General features: G+C 46.7%; 7 protein-coding genes across 7 annotated transcripts; 6 read left to right on the plus strand and 1 right to left on the minus strand.

Moving 5' to 3' along the window:
- Nucleotides 1-190: 190 nt before the first annotated feature.
- Nucleotides 191-1,574, plus strand: N7446_007015 (dihydrodipicolinate synthase family protein; the record flags this gene model as incomplete). The annotated part of the gene is made up of 8 exons (XM_058515761.1): nt 191-302; nt 366-386; nt 443-483; nt 538-686; nt 740-842; nt 894-1,006; nt 1,059-1,372; nt 1,423-1,574. The coding sequence occupies 8 exons, from the start codon at nt 191-193 to the stop codon at nt 1,572-1,574; spliced, it is 1,005 nt and encodes a 334-aa protein (XP_058372939.1).
- A 2,472-nt stretch (nt 1,575-4,046) lies between these two features.
- On the plus strand, nt 4,047-4,232 carry N7446_007016 (uncharacterized protein; the record flags this gene model as incomplete). Its single annotated transcript, XM_058515762.1, has 1 exon — nt 4,047-4,232. The coding sequence occupies one exon, from the start codon at nt 4,047-4,049 to the stop codon at nt 4,230-4,232; it is 186 nt and encodes a 61-aa protein (XP_058372940.1).
- Nucleotides 4,233-7,299: 3,067 nt separating this feature from the next.
- On the plus strand, nt 7,300-7,876 carry N7446_007017 (uncharacterized protein; the record flags this gene model as incomplete). The annotated part of the gene is made up of 2 exons (XM_058515763.1): nt 7,300-7,791; nt 7,844-7,876. The coding sequence occupies 2 exons, from the start codon at nt 7,300-7,302 to the stop codon at nt 7,874-7,876; spliced, it is 525 nt and encodes a 174-aa protein (XP_058372941.1).
- Nucleotides 7,877-8,501: 625 nt separating this feature from the next.
- On the plus strand, nt 8,502-9,434 carry N7446_007018 (dihydrodipicolinate synthase family protein; the record flags this gene model as incomplete). Its single annotated transcript, XM_058515764.1, has 1 exon — nt 8,502-9,434. The coding sequence occupies one exon, from the start codon at nt 8,502-8,504 to the stop codon at nt 9,432-9,434; it is 933 nt and encodes a 310-aa protein (XP_058372942.1).
- A 341-nt stretch (nt 9,435-9,775) lies between these two features.
- N7446_007019 (Zn(II)2Cys6 transcription factor) lies at nt 9,776-12,012 on the plus strand (the record flags this gene model as incomplete). Its single annotated transcript, XM_058515765.1, has 3 exons — nt 9,776-11,067; nt 11,118-11,895; nt 11,950-12,012. 3 exons carry the CDS (start codon nt 9,776-9,778, stop codon nt 12,010-12,012), a joined length of 2,133 nt encoding a protein of 710 aa, XP_058372943.1.
- Nucleotides 12,013-12,289: 277 nt separating this feature from the next.
- Nucleotides 12,290-14,113, plus strand: N7446_007020 (putative MFS transporter; the record flags this gene model as incomplete). Its single annotated transcript, XM_058515766.1, has 7 exons — nt 12,290-12,412; nt 12,466-12,471; nt 12,535-12,598; nt 12,648-12,746; nt 12,801-12,954; nt 13,012-13,189; nt 13,241-14,113. 7 exons carry the CDS (start codon nt 12,290-12,292, stop codon nt 14,111-14,113), a joined length of 1,497 nt encoding a protein of 498 aa, XP_058372944.1.
- Nucleotides 14,114-14,235: 122 nt separating this feature from the next.
- Nucleotides 14,236-16,175, minus strand: N7446_007021 (glycoside hydrolase family 32 protein; the record flags this gene model as incomplete). The annotated part of the gene is made up of 2 exons (XM_058515767.1): nt 14,236-14,597; nt 14,657-16,175. 2 exons carry the CDS (start codon nt 16,173-16,175, stop codon nt 14,236-14,238), a joined length of 1,881 nt encoding a protein of 626 aa, XP_058372945.1.
- Between the last annotated feature and the right edge of the window lie 991 nt (nt 16,176-17,166).

A 17,166-nucleotide genomic window follows, 5' to 3' on the forward strand; every position in this document is an offset into this window, starting at 1 on the left:
AACAATGCGGGTCGAGCGGAGACTTCCCGCGCCTGTCTTATCGGCCGGCTGGATACCGATGCTCCCGACAATCGCGCCCCTCATAGGTACGAAAGGGTCGTTATAGAAACATTGAACTAGGAACCTAACAAACTGGCAATCTCGACTCTGACTTGGCGACGTCCATTTGACTCTTTGTGGTGTTCTTGCAATGGCAACATATACGACACGGCCACTCCAGCCCGGGGTATACGTGCCGCTACCAACGTTCTTTGATGAGAACCAAGAAATCGACTATGACAGTTACGGGAAACATCTGCTAGGTAGGATACCTCTCATGTTTGAAACTCTATTAGGTACATGAGCTTATCCCACATCTACTACAGCTATGGCCACCCGTGGCATGGGTAAGTTGATTGAACACAAGGTATGAAACCATGCACTAATGGCACAACTCGTCCAGTGCCAGTATGTGCCGGATCATTAGGAGAAGCTGTTCACTTAGTAAGTTCTGCTCCGTTTCTCATATTGTTAGATTATTGTATTAAATCTTCTTAGGATTTCGATGAGCGTGTATCCCTGATCCGCTTCATCAGGGCGCACTTGGATGGGGCAGGGCTGCAATCTACACCGATAGTCGCCGGCATAGGAGGGCTCAGTACGAGGGAAACTATTAGTCTATCCAAAGCTGCAGCAGATGCCGGAGCGTAAGGCAACACCGAATCCTGGAGGCTAGTTTGATTTATTCTAACAATAGCAGAGATGCGGGGATGGTGATTCTACCTGCTTATTACGCTGCAAGTTTGAACACCGACATGGAGCAAGTCATTCAATATTACGTTGATATTTGTGAAGCATCACCAGTATGGGTTATCTAAGGTACTCCATTTGTGTCATTGCTAATGAAGTGATAGATCCCGCTATTACTATATAACTTCCCCTCAAATGCCGGCGGTCAGGATATGTCATCAGAAGTTATCAGTGCGGTTATGAAGCAAACAGCTAATTTGTGTGGAGTGAAGTTGACGTCAGTTCTCAAAATCTCTTCTTCGTTTGAACAGCAACGCTGATAAAAACAGATGTGGTGGAAGCATGGGGAAGCTTATCCGACTTGACGCCCTGATTTCTGAAGATCCCACAATAAATGAGACTCGGAAATTCCCATTTTTGTTGCTTGACGGTCTTATTGCAGATCTCACGCCTTGGATGAAATGTGGTGGTCATGGCACTGTTAGCGGTATTCCTAACTTTGTGCCAGTTGCTTCTATGAGACTCTGGTTTCTACTGAATTTGCCGTTAGCAACAGATACTGAGCACAGGGAGGCGAAAAGAATCCAAGGGATTCTTGCTCGAGCTGATGCTGCTGCGGTTCCAGGTGGGATTCGGGCAATGAGTGAGTCTATTCCTAAAGAATTTGATGAACACTGAGTTGATGATTCATAGAGTATGCGTTGAACAAGCTGCACGGGTATGGAATTGCTCCGCGAAAGCCATTGCTGCCGCTGAAGGAAGGCGAAGGAGAAGTTTTTATGGATGCTTTAGATGAGGCAATGCGACTTGAGTGTGAACTAACAGAGATAGATTCAACTCCATAAGCATTCTCACCAGAGTCGTGGACGAAAATATGTCTTAAGTTGAAGTGCCACGATATTTATACAAGATTCACATTTTTTACAGGCTAAGTAGGATTTTACTTCCTGCTAACGGTAGACTTGCGGCATTTTCACGGCTTTGACCGCAACTTGAAGCACAAAATCTTTCAATCACACGTTTTGAATGTATCTGTTTGGCCAGCGCAACCAATTTTCCCACTCAGGCCCTAGATATTCATTGATAGAAGATATAAGATCAAGGCCGCTGTTTCCAAAGGTCCACATTTCACGGTGCCTGTGTAGAAGAGCTCCAAAGTGGGAGAGTATGGCAAGCGCTTCTGATCGACGTTCCGATAGCAGATCTATGTACTCTGGAGGGATGATAACCGGCCAAAAGATAATTGGGCCAATTTTGAAACATTCGATGAAGGGGCGCGACTTCCATTATAGGCTTTTTGTAGATCTCGAATCGTCTGTCCGTATGCGGTACCGATCGCTGGATCACACGACATGGCATCCACCAGAGAGAGGAGCTCGAAACATTCGTCTCCGGGGATACCCTCGTCTAGTGTCTTGCATTCATTTTCAAGGAAATATTTCAGCGGTGTCTGCAAAAGCAGATGCCAGAATTGATTGGTAACCGCCCGAACCCCACGATGCATTCTCAAGGATTGTATAAAATCATCCAGAAAAGCTTCAAAATCATGCGGGCGAAACAAAAGCTTGTCGGAGAGGACGTGCATCGCTAGACATGAAGAAAAGAGTAACGTTGGCACGCAATTGCCGGGAGACAGATCTGGTTTGGTGGCATTGAATTCGGAAATAGCATGTGTTTGCAGCTGGGTCGCATGATAGTGGTAGAACTCCTCCCTATCCGGGCGAATGATACTTAAATGGAATGCAGCAAATGCGAGAACTTGATTCATAAGAAATGGCGCAGTCAATATGTATTTAGTCATGTCGATAGCGGAGTCCTCAAAAGAGAACTTGTCGAAACCCAAAAATTTCAAGATGTCGGTAATAAAGTGATTGAATAATTCTACATGCAGCTTATTCACCGGGGGACTGACATCTGCCCTAGCTGCATCAGCGCAACTAGAAGAATTCTTCGCCGACGATTCGTCATATTTTCTGGTAATAACCTTTGGCTTGGATTTGGAGGTCTGTATTGAAGGTAACGCCTTCGACACCAGGTCTTCATATGAGCAATGACGCATTGAAACATTGCAGTTGACACATTTTGGGCGAGACTCATCACACTTGAGAGGTTAGCTACGAACGGTTTTTCAAAAATCTATTATGATATGAAAATACCTTGACGTGGCGACGCTTGCACTCGATACATCCCTGCCTTGATTTCTTGTGCGCTTTTCTTGGATGTATCGTACTTTTGTCTTTGGTGCCTAGACACAACTTGAAAAAGGCTTGTCTTTTGGATCTTTGAACCAGAGAAATGCTGAACGCGAAATAGAATTTCAGTATGAAGTATGACTGAGTGATGCACTCTTGAAGGGGCTTGCGGTTTGGGTAAGGGGCCAAAATCTCCGTTTGCCTATGAGAACCTCAGAAATAATAAATTTAAATATTGATGCCCGTGACGGTGAAGATGCTGACTCATCCCCCTGTCCAATTCACCTATGGACCGACCACCCGGCCCCGGGCATCTACCTACATCCATCTCGGGTGAGGCTACAGTGACACAGCAAATGTTTTAACACCATTAGACAGACCGCTTTTTAGAGCGCTTTTTAGACCGCCTATCGCAAAACGAAGAGCGAGTCTATATCATCTTACTTTCTAAACGTTTTTGCTTTAGTGAGTGCTTTTTATAGAAGGCAAGATTCAACCTTATCCATAATTTTTAAGTGTTTCATTAGGAAACCAGTCTAGGGGTGTTAAAAAATCGAATTTTTAATCGGTAGAATCTGAGTAATTAAAGGGGTGTCAAAACTATTGCTGCGTCACTATATACACCGATTGTGCTGGATAGTCCTGGGCAAAGTGTTCTCGTTCCTTTGTCGCCATTTACATTATCGGTCTTTCTTCTGTAATAACCAATCAAAACGTGGAAATTCAGGTGAAGAACCTCGATACGTGTCTAGAGAGGAAGGAAAAACCAATCATATATTAATATCTGTAGTTGATCATAGGTACATCCAACTGCATCTGCTAACGCTTTGTCCAGCTACAGATCACTTCTCTTAAGTGCTGATCATTGATGTCCCGTTGGCGAACTAACACCTTCATCACACAGCTTGTAGGCTAACATAATCATCAACGACAGGACCCTTGCCCACAAGAATTTTTCCCGGATGTGAAAAGTGGAAGATCGCCTGCACAAAAAAACATTGGAATCGCATCGCAAATATACATGTAATATTCATGCGAGTATATATATCCATCGGTACCGCCGACATATTCGACGATTCGAAAAACACATCTCCCGATGACCAATGCGGAGACAAGGAATAAGATATGGAGAAGGCGACGACATGGCCCACCGATCATATTCAGGCCAGTCTTGCGCAACCGAATCTGGAATGCAACAGAAACGTAAAGGAAGAATCCGAAGAAGAGCAGTTGAATAACAAGTCCTACAACAAGGATCTTTTGCCCTATGCTGCGCATACTATCGATAGATTGCATGCCGCCACCTGCTAGCTGCAGGAGGAAGGCTGTAGTTCGACTGGCATATATATGATACAAGACTATCGGGGTTTCGCGCCGATATCAAGTGGAAGATATATCCTAGCGTCATCACTGAGTGATATACTGGTTACGCTCCTGATGTCCGATTCAGAGTTGTGCGTGTTGAGTACTCACTGAAGGCACCGATGAGAAAAGCAGAGAAGTACCAAGTTTTTGTCTTTATCATTTGCCAAAGGTGAAAAAATGCACTTGTTCCGAACAAAAGCATTACAATAGTGGCCCCGACTTTGGAAGGAGTATAAGCTTAAGAACCTGAAGACCTCATGACGCTGAAGTATGTTCACCGAGATGCCAAAATCTGTGCGGTATCGAGCCTGGGAATCCCGCGAAGCAAAAGCAACCCAAAAAATGGAACTTAAAGTATATAAGAAAAACGAAACAAAAGAGTGTAGTCGACGATGCGAAACTTGGGCGTAAGGTGCAACGAGATAATTGTAGACAGTTGGGTTGAGAGTCGAAAGTGGGAGGTTCGAGGTATCCGTATTTGTAGCTTTGCATATGTTTGCCATGTCTGCCTACGCATAGCCAAGAATACAGCTCAGCGGGAAACTTGTGGAGTGGAGGCAAGATCCACACGCTGGGAAGGCTCACTGCTAAACAGACTAAGAGGACCAGGGGTTGTGATGGATCCGCTGCAATATGGTTTCTTCAATATCCCATTCGTGTTCTAAGTACTGTTGCTAATTTTATCTCAATCGCGCTCTGAGGCTACAGATATGTGGAGCCGGAAGGCTTCAGATCCCGGGAGTAACAAACCCCAAAACAATCATCGCGATGAACGTGGAGACAAAATCAAAGACATATAATGTCCATTCATCGCTCAACGGATAACCTTCATTGCTCATAGAGTACTCCGCAATCCGGAAGACAGATCGAATGTGGATAAGCGCGCTAATACCGTGGAGGCATTACAGTGGCTGCTTCTAAAGGGATAGAGCTGTCAAATGCCCCTATAGTCGGGTTTCAACGCATTGTCAGGAAAACATATGCAGTGATAACAAATAAGCAAAAGCTAAGCACTTATAGGCTACTGCTAACCATCGTTTTTAATCCACCTACTTAAACCACAAATGTGACCACATCACTTAGGACGAATGTTTTCGTCGGCCAATTCAAGGGAGGGACTGAGTGTTTTTCTGCGTGGATGGGATGAATTATTCGAGCAATGACCATATAAACCGATGCAGCAAAGAGAGCTGGACCAGGAAGGATGAAGACTGCCTGGATACAGTAAGGCATCAACTTGAGCGTATTAGTGTGCGAATCAATTTTGGTTGCATAGCCAATTGTTCAACTATAGTGCCACATATCAGTGAGGAAATGGTGGGTGAATAAATGGGCACTGCGGTTGAGGAAGGAGGCTGTTCAAAAATAATAGAATAATAGAACAATATAGTAATAGAGCAATAGAACAATAGAGTAGTAGAACAAATGAAGAATCGAAGAATCGGAGAATTAGAGAATAGAACAATCGAAATATGGGATGATTGATTTTACCGATTAATGCATTGGAAATACAATTACTGCCGCTAGCCTAATTAGGCTTAATGGGCGTAGATACAGTGGTGTAACAAAAGTATTTGACCTCCGGTAACTTCTGGATCCAACTTTTTAGCTCTGACCGCCTTTTATACCGCCTAACGAACAACGAATCCACGTTAGGTCTATGGCTAAAAGCTACATAGGAAGCATAGGAAGGCCTAGATATTAACATATATAAGCATATAGCAGAGTCTATGCTATATAGGGTAGCTAATGATATTAAGTATAAGCAATGGCATACTAGCTATTAGATTGAACTGAATTTCGGATGTTTCTGCCAAGCAGTATTAGAAAAGTGGGTCCCAACCGAAGTACCCGACGTCAAATACTTTTGTTACACCACTGTAGGGTCCGGTTTCCCTGTACCAAAGAGACTTCCCTAAGTGAAAAGATTGGGTGGGAAATGACATCCATTACACGGAGTACTTGTCACGATTACGTGGCATACCTAGACCTTAAGTTTCATATAGAGGATTACAACTTTTTCAATCTGAATACATCCTACTGTCTCCGATATTCAAATCATAATCCTCGTGGTCAAATCTACCACAGCATGTCCTTACAATGCATATCGTGTGCATGGAGCATCACCAATGATTACCCTTGCCTAGCAAGGTATTAAGCATGTAAGATGACAGTCGATGAGGGATGTATAGATGGTCCAACTAATTGAACGATCATAGTATACTTAACTCCAGATGGGGCCCAATTGTCGGATGTTTGTGTAACTGAATTCGACTGGTTCGATGAAATGTGGTACAATAGGCGCCGTAATGTTAAGACGTTTGGCCCTTGGTTTGTTATGTCTCAGAGCAAGCCAGCTAAGGCTGTCTTTGTTCATGAACATTGTTGGCCTCTCTTGACCAAGCATTTTGCAAATGAGGAGGTCAATTTAGATACTCTTTTCGAAGTCTGCAGGGATATACCCAACGAGCCAAATTCGATGTTCCACAGTGAGTTTCCTATTACCAGGAGTTTTAAAATATTGACAGGTACTTATTTATCACACACTGTAGATGACAACAATGGCACGGAATATGAGCAGGGTCCATGGTATTTGAAACGACCTGTTATCCGGGGTATCGCAGACGCCACGAAAGCTCTTTCGAAAGTACAAGGCAGACCGACGAGCGCTAGAATCAGTGTGAGTATTGGGGCTGATTGTTTCGGCTTGCTTGCGATGGAGATCCGACTTGAAATCTCGGGTTATCTTTCTACTGTCGATTTCCTCCGCCTTCGGTCTGCGTCTCGGGCGATGGCCCCTGTCTTTGAACTGCAATCATTCTGGAAGACGAGATTTCGAATAAATAGCGACCGTGGCTTCCTATTCTGCCTAGCAGATGGACCCCTAGATTGCAAAAGAAAAAACTGGCGTGCAAAGTACCGCTCTACAGCAAGGATTGATCAACCACATCTTCACCTCTGGGCCCTGCGTCGACAGTGGAGACAAAACCGATGGTTAGAACAAAGGTGTTCAATGGTTAGGGGCTTTCAAACTAACCTTCAAATCAACTTGCTTGGTGAATTCGCCTGGAAGGGAGCGTCTGCTGAGATTCGCTGTGATAGATATCCCGGACAAGGGAAAGGGTGTAGCAAGTGCGGGAAAGAGCATATTTTGATTACGCAAGGCGTTGTATTGCAAAACCTTGCTGGCTTGTCCGTGTCTATTCTAGACGAAGGAACAAAGACTTATATCACTGGCATTGATCTAATAAGTGCGGATGTGGAAACCCCGAACATCACGTTTGGGTATCGGCTCCCAGGAGGGCAAGTAACAATCAACCTCAACGGCCAGCAACTACGAGGATTTACAATCATCATGGGTGACGGTGGAATCCACGCGATACGTCCTATACTCAGCACGAACATCGTTGCGAGTTGGATTGGCCAGCCTGAGGAAAACGATGCATGCAACTCCACACATCTCAGTCTGGAGGACGATGTCAAAGCTATGTTGGGAAAGTTCGATGTAAGTCACTTCTTTTCACTAGTATACAGAAACGAAGGATAACCCGTGCTAGCAATGCAAGATGGTTAGTCTGTCCATAGCATAGATGAACTAGGCCCTTGAACAAGGGATAATAGCGAACTCAACCTACGCTATCCTCACTCGTAATTCCGAATTCCGCAATTACGGAAAATAAATGTCGTTTCTGTTTAATCTCCTAGGTATTTCCTCGGTGTGGACTATTTACTAGCATCTTAGCTATTATCATGACATAGGTCGCATTGTCATTGATACTCCCCAGTTCGCTGTCAATCCTGACAAAATAGCCGGTATATCCTTCAAAAGACTGATCTGTATATGAGTCAATATTAGAAATCATCTCCCATTTCAACCAATCGTACATGAGATCTGGGCGCTGTAAGGGCGCGTATAGATTCCGGGTCACAAGGTCGCAATCCTGGTCATAACCTATGTGCCTAACAGGATGATGACAGAGGTCTCTCTAATCCGTGATCCAAAGTCAACGGAATCCGCGTTATGTTGTGCGTGACCCACATATTTCCGGGAATCCGGCGATTGACTCGGACTTCCTATGAACTTCTACTCAGGCCAAGACAACAAGCAAAAGCTATCGACAGAGATAAAAGAGGCCATTTTCGCGAAGATGCTGGGCAAAATAACAACACAACATCTTTCTCAATATTCACTTGGGCTTCGCTCTTATCGTCAATATGGTCGGATTTGATATGCGTGGTTTGACACCGGCTCCGGTCACCCCTTTCACTCCAAATGGCGCAGTTGACTATGAAGCTATCCAGCGTCTTGGCTCCTGGCTCGGTGGCATCAATGGAGTGAAGGGCCTCGTGGTGCTCGGTCATGCTGGCGAGGGCACATTCCTCACCACCGAGGAGCAAATCTTAGTCATCAAAGCTTTCGTGAGGTCTGTTGATAACAGAGTCCCGATTATCGCCGGTATTACCAGCGAAGGCACCGAAGTTGCTGCTCTCGAGGCCAAGCGAGCTAAAGAAGCCGGCGCAGCTGCTGGACTGCTCTACCCGTCTCATGGCTGGCTGCGCTTCGGATACCAGCCCGGTGCTCCGCAAGATCGGTACCGCCGCGTATATGAAGTCTCCGGCCTACCATTGATCCTATTTCAATACCCCGACAACACAAAGGCTACCTACAACTTGGAGACCATGCTGGATATTGCCGCCCAGCCTGGCTGCTTTGCTATGAAGAACGGCGTGCGTAACATGCGTCGATGGGACACAGAAATCCCCGTTATCCGGACTCAACGACCTGACCTGCAAATCCTCTCTTGCCACGACGAGTACCTTTTGCACACTTCATTTGACGTCGACGGTTTCCTGGTTGGCTACGGCAACATCGCTCCCGAGCCTCTCATCCAGCTTATTGAGGCTGGCAAGGCCAAGGACTATAAGAAGGCACGGGAAATCCATGATCGGCTATTGCCTATCACCAAGAGCGTCTATCACCGTGGATCACACATGGAGGGCACTGTCGCACTTAAACATGCTCTTGTTGCTCGGGGTATCCTGACTCACGCCACTGTTCGCCCCCCTCTTTTACCCCTTGAGCCTGGTGCAGAGCAAGAGATTCACGCTGCAATCAATGCCGCGTCACTCAGTAAGGTGGTCCTATGATGGAAGATTCAAGTGGACTCCGGATACGCAATAACTTGATTGGGTGTACATAGTTGAATCAAACCACGATATTTGTCAATAATATGTTTGTTTAAAGACTGGCGTTTTCTTCGAAATTGTACGAAGGAGACAGTGCACTAGTAGTCGCTACAGGTTATGATACCGCTAAACTACATTCTATGCGGCTATGTAGGCTGGAGGCGAAAGTCGAGCTGTGACATAGGGCGGCCCCGGATTCTCGGGTATTCTTGCCAGTTTCCCCGCAATTCACCTTCACCTTTATTTGAATCCGACTTTTCCGTTCAGCCCACAGCTCTCTTTACTTTTCCATGCTACATGTCATGCAGATCACTCGGACCATGGCCTCTTTGTCTCCGAGGGTATCTCCAGCCAAGCACTCCCTGGACACGACCAATGAAGAAGCGGACGATGAGAACCGTCGGAAAGATCCTAAGGTCAGCAGGGCTTGTGACATCTGCAAAAAGAAAAAGATACGATGCGATGGCACACTTCCATGTAGCAATTGTGCCAAGAAAAAGATCAGTTGCGCATATGATGCGAAATATGGCCGAGGGCGGCCACCGACTCCACCACCTTCAACCACGATCAATGAACACCAAGACAGGTCAAGAAGTGACCAGTCACAAGAAACCTCCATCTGGCAACAACCAGCCCCTGTCTCTCATGAGGTCTCGGATTCACAAGTGGATTATCGCACCTCGCCTGAAATCGAAATCGAGGGTCAATATTTTGACTCTACCTCCGGATTGAACTTTCTACACCGAGCGTGGAAAAAGCTGTTCCAGAAGGAAGGGTCCGCATCCTATGATTCAAACGACGCGGAGCGAAATCAGCTCCTCACATCGGCCGGAGACCGACCTTTTCACGTCGAAAATGGCACGTCATACGACTTCATTCCAGATATTCTAACGGCGAGAAAGCTGCTGCAGTTCTATTTCGAGACGTGTGTTGTAACATACCGCATGTTTCATCGACAGACTGTTGAAGGCTGGATGGAGGTGTTCTTGAAAGATTGCCAAGAACGAAGGCCCATTGCTCGGTCGCTTGGTAATTCCAGAACTGCGATTCTACTTACCATTATGGCCATCGCTACCCTGCGCAGCGAAAGGGTAAGGGTGAACGGGGAAATGTCAAAAGAGAATGAGTCACTTGTTTTGCAACGAAGTGATCAGTTGTTTTGCGCTGGTATGAGATTGTCCGATGCGGAGATGGGGTTCCCACGTCTTGAATCAGCACAGGCACGACTGATTCAAGTCCTCTATCTTCTTCAGACATCTCGCATGAACAAAGGCTGGTATACATTCGGTAATGCGTTTCATATTACTCTCTCGCTGGGCATGCACAGGAGAAGGGATGAGAAGCGAGATTTCCCTTTTACGAGCAGGCGACAAAATTACATCACTTCAGAGTGCTATAAGCGCACCTTTTGGGCGGCATATATCATCGACAGATATCTAAGTGTTGTATTTGGCCGGCCTCGACTTTACCAAGATGATGATATCGATCAGGATTTTCCAGATAATGTAAATGATGAGGACATGACACCACAGGGACCTTCTATATCAGATGACCCGGCCGACTGTTATATCGATGCTCTCATATTCCATGCTAAGTACATATCCCCTGCCCTATGAAGACCTTACCCCGCTGATCCAATTGTAGGATTGCACGAATAATTGGGAAGGTGTCACGAGAAGTATACTCAGTCGGCGACCTGTCCAACCAAGATCGCTTAGCAGCTGCCCATCGGTTGGGCCGCGAATTGCACGAATGGCGTGCAAGCCTGCCACCACACTTGGGGACTGTGAAACCATCAACATTGATGCCCAGTTTCCGCCGCCAGGCTATTGCCTTGCAGCTCGCATATTCTCATGCCCTCATACACGCCAATCGACCCTTCCTTTTGAGCGAAGCAGCATCAGAGAATGTCATCGAATGCATCTTTGCCACTAAAGCAAGTTTAGAAATTATAAACAGAATAGCGGGAGATAGTACGCTGTTTCATTCCTTCTGGTGGACTCACTATGTGATCTTCTGCGCATTGGCAGTGGTTTATGTTTGGGAAATTCAACGAGCAACACGATCCACTGATGAAATTGACGATCAGTCTCTTGGAAAGATCTTTGATCTCGCAGAGAAATGCCGTGGCCATCTCAAGCGAGCATCCACTGGTCTATCGCAAAATCAACGATATAGTGTCATACTAGACGAATTGAGATCCGAGGCACAAAGATGTCGATTTATGACGGAAAATCCGCCGAATCCACGTCAAGGTGGGCTTCATGGCCGCGAAGCCAACACCAATACAGATATTGGCTTTCCATTCTTACAGAATTCGGATATGTTCGGGTCTGATCCAGAAGCTATGCTTCACGGTGGCATCATCCCAAATATGCCGGACAGCTTTCTGTTCAGTGATTGGCAGACTCTTGACTCATCGGTATGTATAGGTGTAATGGTGCTCTCGCAAGAAAAGGCTGACCCTTGTCCGAAGGCTTTCCTCCCATTTCCTGATCCGAATTCCGTTTCCCCAACATATTTCCCCACAGTTCCATGAGATCAAGCAGAATCGGTGAAAGTTAGTGGATGGCCGCCCCATTTTTTAAGCTCAATGCTAGGATTGGATTTCACGGAAAAGCGGACTCTGGACGGCAAGAATCCGGGGTTGCCAAGGCTCAACTAGCGCACCCCAATTTCCGTTCTCTAGGGGAAAAAAACTATACCTACCTCGGGGGGTCGCCAAAGGGTCTCAGCCTGACTGGGAATTTATAAGATGATCTCAAATCCTTCTGTCGATATCGCTCTCATCTCTTCTTTCATCCAAACCCTTCAACATGACGGACAAAGACGCTGCAGTCATGCACCTGGAGCACCAACCGGGCCAGGGAATAAATGCCGACGATGCAGAATTCCTGTCGAACTTTTCAAACGAAGCTAAGAAGCGTGTTCTCAGAAAAGTGAGTTCAATTACATGCAGTATATGGAAGGTTTACTGACAGAGTGCGTGTAGGTTGATGTGTGTATTACTCCGATCTCGCTTCATTGAGCTACCAAAAATAATGACTGAGTCTCAATCCAGATGAGGCTTGTCCCCATGTTTGTTCTCTTGTACTTGATGGCATATATCGACAAGACGAACATTGGTATGTCCAATTGCAAACCCGATCCGCCGCACCTACTTAATTTCAGCAGGAAAAGCAAAGATCGAGGGTCTTCTTCCAAGTCTACACATGGATGGAATACAGTACAACATCGCCTTGTCCATTTTTTTCGTACCTTATGTCCTTGCTGGTACGTAAGACTCGCCTGCGCGAAACCCATTAATATCCTCTGACTTGGTTGAAGAGGTGCCAAGCAATATAATCTTGAACCGACTCAAGAGACCGTCGCGCTATTTGGGATTTCTGATTTTCTGCTGGGGTGTGATCATGCTATGTACAGGCTTTGTTCAAAACTTTGCCGGTCTAGTCGTGATTCGTTTCCTATTGGGCCTATTTGAGTACTGCCTCCCAGGCACATTATATGGTGATTCTTTTTAGTGTTGACAACTATCCAGAGCAGGCTTTCTTCCCGGCGCCGTGCTCGTGATTTCGAAATGGTATCTTCCGAATGAGACACAGACCCGGATCGCTATTCTTTACACATCTGCGGCTTCTGGGGGCGCCTTCTCAGGTCTTCTGGCATTTGCGATCGCCAAAATGGATGGCATGGCCGGCTACGAAGGCTGGCGCTGGGTTTGTTTATTTCTTCATCTTCTTGATTTCGACGAATAACATCCATTCCAGATATTCATCATAGAGGGCATTGCAACCATTGCGATGGCCGTCGCTTGCTATTTGCTCCTTCTAGACTCACCATCGTTATCTCCAGGCTGGCTTACTCCAGATGAGATTCGATTCCTTGAAGTACGTCAAATAGCCTCTAACAGCCACGGTGGTCACCACGAGGGCTTCAACAAACGGATCATCTTCAGCGTCCTCGGCGATTGGAAAATATACCTTCTCATCCTCGCCAACTGGTCCAATGCCGTTCCCAACTATGCACTCAAGTTCAGCATGCCTGAGATTATCAAGTCCATGGGATACGAATCAGCCAACGCCCAGCTCCTGACTATCCCTCCATACACCGTCGGTGCTGTGTCGGCTTACGGGTTCTCTGTGTTTGCTGATCGCTTCTCGTGGAGAATGCCTTTCATCGTGGCACCCCAGTTGTCACTTATCGTCGCATTCGCAATATTATTCTCCAAGGCTGCTGACATAGAGAATAACATAGCACTCTGCTATTTTGGCATTTGTCTCGCGTGCTTCGGGATGTATCCTATCCTTCCTGGTGTCAACGCTTGGAATGTCTGCAACATTACAAATCCTCACAAGCGCGCCGTGGCCATTGGGTATCTCATTTGTGTTGGTAATGCAGGTGGAATTATTGGGAGTTACATCTACAGAGCTGATGAGAAGCCGCGATACCCCACTGGCTATGGCACTTCACTTGCGTTCGCTGCTGCCGGGATTATGGCTTGTTTAACCTTGGAATTCTGCCTCTGGAGCGCGAACAAAACGAAAGATCGGATGTCTACGTCTGAGATTGAGGAGAGGTATACTCAAGATCAGCTCCGTAATATGGAGGAGAAGAGTCCTCTTTTTAAGTATACCTTATGAGATACTGCCGTTATCCTGAATCTATTCACAATGTGCAGCTCAACATTTCTCTACTAGTTAAACCTTGGTTTTTTTTAAAAAAAAATAAGTTATACAAAGGGATAGATGTGTTATTTGTACCACTAGTTCTCTCCAAGTCTATCCCAGGTATCGGCCTGGAGAAGCACTGCCAGCTGTTCTTGAGAGCACTTGTCAATCGATTCCGCGAAAAACCTTATCCCAAAACAACGGTCCCCGGTATGATAGATTCGAGTAGAAATGACGCTTCGTTCGTTTACGAAGACTTCTAGTACGTTCTTGTCGAAAAATGCATGTACTTGTAGAGTCTCTTCGATCTCCTCACCTTGCTCGTTTACGAAGGTGAAAAGTGTATGAGGTGCACACTCGTATGCATGGTTTATTTCGGGATCTTGTACAACGGGCCGGTGGATGGTGAATTGTTCGTTACGCGGGTCCCAAGCCAGAGTCGTGCAGTGGGTGTAACCTAGAGTTGTCAATATTGATATTCAAGTACGAAGGCTAGAGCCACTGAGTAGCACTTACTGGGACTGTGGGCAATTTCAATCCCCACTCGTTCACACGATTGACCGACCGCGAACTCGGCCTGCAATTCCCAACGAGCCGATGTCAGGGGAAAGCGATGATCAGAGGAGGCAGTGAGGGGTAGAGGCAACGGTAGGCTCTGGTGTTGGTCCTTTCTATCTCGAGGTCGAAGACGCGAAAGGCGCCTGTCTGGACTAATTCCCAAAGTGTAAATAGAGAATGTATTTCCTTCTGATGTGTCGGCAATCATCTCAATTGAGGTGATTGATCGCAATGATGAGGTGCGTGCCTTTTTAACGTTGCGCAATGTGATTAACCGCACGGCTCGAGGCAGCGAGACCATGCCACTCCATCCCTGGCGATGGCGAGAATCGTCACTTAGATCTTCCTCCGTGATCCATCCATATAAAATATGCTTGGAGGTTTGCGGGTCCCAGAAAGAGTTGGCAGCATAGAAACATCCATGGTCAAATATTCCAGCAAAGGCATAAGTTGCCAATGCGCCTTCCCTGGTGCGTCTTTGTGTAGACGGTTTAATGGACATCCAAAGCTGCCCTCGGGGGTGGCGCCTTTGACGAGCTTCTCGGGTATTCCTGCCGGAGGCTTTTGGGCGTAGGCCTCCTTCAACCTTCATGACAACAAAGTCCCGGGAGTCACCAAATTCGTTGGCTAAGGTCATCAAATTACCTACTTCCCAGTTGATGCCGAAATCGCCTGACCAGTGTGAGGGACGGAAGTTGAGGCCGACGTCGACCAAGGGGCCATCATACTGCCATTGTCGAAGGTCCTCCGGGTTGACAGTATAGACAAAAACGGTTGGTGTTTGGGCAACAATGCCACCAGAAATAAGGCCACATAGGTCGGACTGCTTGTTTTCAGAAACACTCTGCTGTCCTCGGATCCAGGTTGCAAAGCTGGGATCTCTCCATCCTGTTACGGAGAGATCCTGGGGTGGACCTGGGAGGATCGGGTTGCATGCCTGGCGTTCCCACGTCTTGCCACCATCACTCGAGACTGCCAGACTCAGAGACTCACTTCCAATGATGTACGGAAGCGTGTAGTGAATCGGAAGGCATTTCACCGAGGTGTAGATGACGGTGAGGGCTCCGGAGTTTCCTTGTATGTCGGTTGCCTGTAAACAACCAGTGAAAACACCGCAGCGGTCGTATTCTGTTGATGGCACCAAAACTGGCTGCGGATCTGTCTTCCATGAGACAAAGTCGGAGGAAGTGGCATGGCCCCAGGACATGTTGCCCCAATTGTTGCCATGCGGATTCCACTGGAAGAAAATATGGTATAGCCCAGTCGCTGGGTCATATCCCGGGCCGCAGGGATCGTTTAGCCACCCACTGGGGGCGGTGACATGGAAAGTGGGCTTGGACAAAGATTCCAATAGTAGATCTCCCCCATCATTCCCATGGGGTGTACTACCTCCGTCATCATCCTTCAAAGGAAATTGCAGGTGCTTATCGTTGAGAGGACAGGGCCACACATCGATCCCATTGATAGTGGCAGGCATGACTTGTCGGAGGATCTTTAAGAGAGAGATGGTCTTGTGATCAGGAATGACTTTAGCTTTTAATGGCCAATGTCATACTTGCCAAAGTGGAAAACGAGAAGCTAGTTAGCGACTCAATATGATACTCGAGTCTCGTGGAGATTCAGACGGCCACTGTTATCTTGAGCCGAGAAGAACTTATCTCTAAGCGTGAGTGTTGCCGAGATACGGCCCGCACTTTTGCTATAGACAATAGTCGCCAGGCTGGCAGATATACGTCAGAGAGATGGTCGATTGGATGAGTGTCCGTCCACTTAGTCTGTTGGGGCAATTCCATGGATACTGTACTGGACATACGGTACCGAGTTGCCTGTCCGTTGACCATCGGATGGTGCACGTGTTGCTGAACCTCGCCTCCACATAGAAATTATCCGGAATGTGCTCGGCTAGAGATAACATCACTGGGAGATAATGTTACTTTGCCTAGAGAACCCGGCATGTTTTACCACACCGATTCGGGCAGAATTGATGGGTTAGGTTATTAGATGCTAATGCTAATTATATGAACTCTCGAATCACCACACTTAACTGCCACTTTGGACCGCCTGGAAATACTGCTCATACTCGGTATTCCCCCATAAAATACTGATTCTTATTCCGAACGCCACATCATAAGAGCCTCGTCGGTACGGCCACAATTACAGGTATTGGCAGCCCGTGGGTCCACAGAAGTCTAGCATCTGTCTGTTCATGCTCTAACCAAGAAAATCGTCTCAACCACAGGGGCATTGACGACAGCAGCACTTACTATCCTGCGACACGATATCGGAATTGTTATCAGAGTCCAATGTACTCCTGCCATCAGAGCCCAGCTTGCGCCACAGTTAGTAGAGCTGGAACAACGAAGAATTCTACGTAACCGTTTTGCTCCTGTGAACTAGAATTACTCTACCGAGGCCCCTATGATACTGTGCTGTTGCCTCTGGGCAAGGACTAGGCAATTCGGCTTCGA

The sequence above is a fragment of the Penicillium canescens genome (assembly GCF_028828765.1).
Source record: "Penicillium canescens strain IBT 15451 chromosome Unknown utg000004l_segment0_segment0, whole genome shotgun sequence".
In the NCBI taxonomy this organism is placed as follows: Eukaryota; Fungi; Ascomycota; class Eurotiomycetes; order Eurotiales; family Aspergillaceae; genus Penicillium; species Penicillium canescens.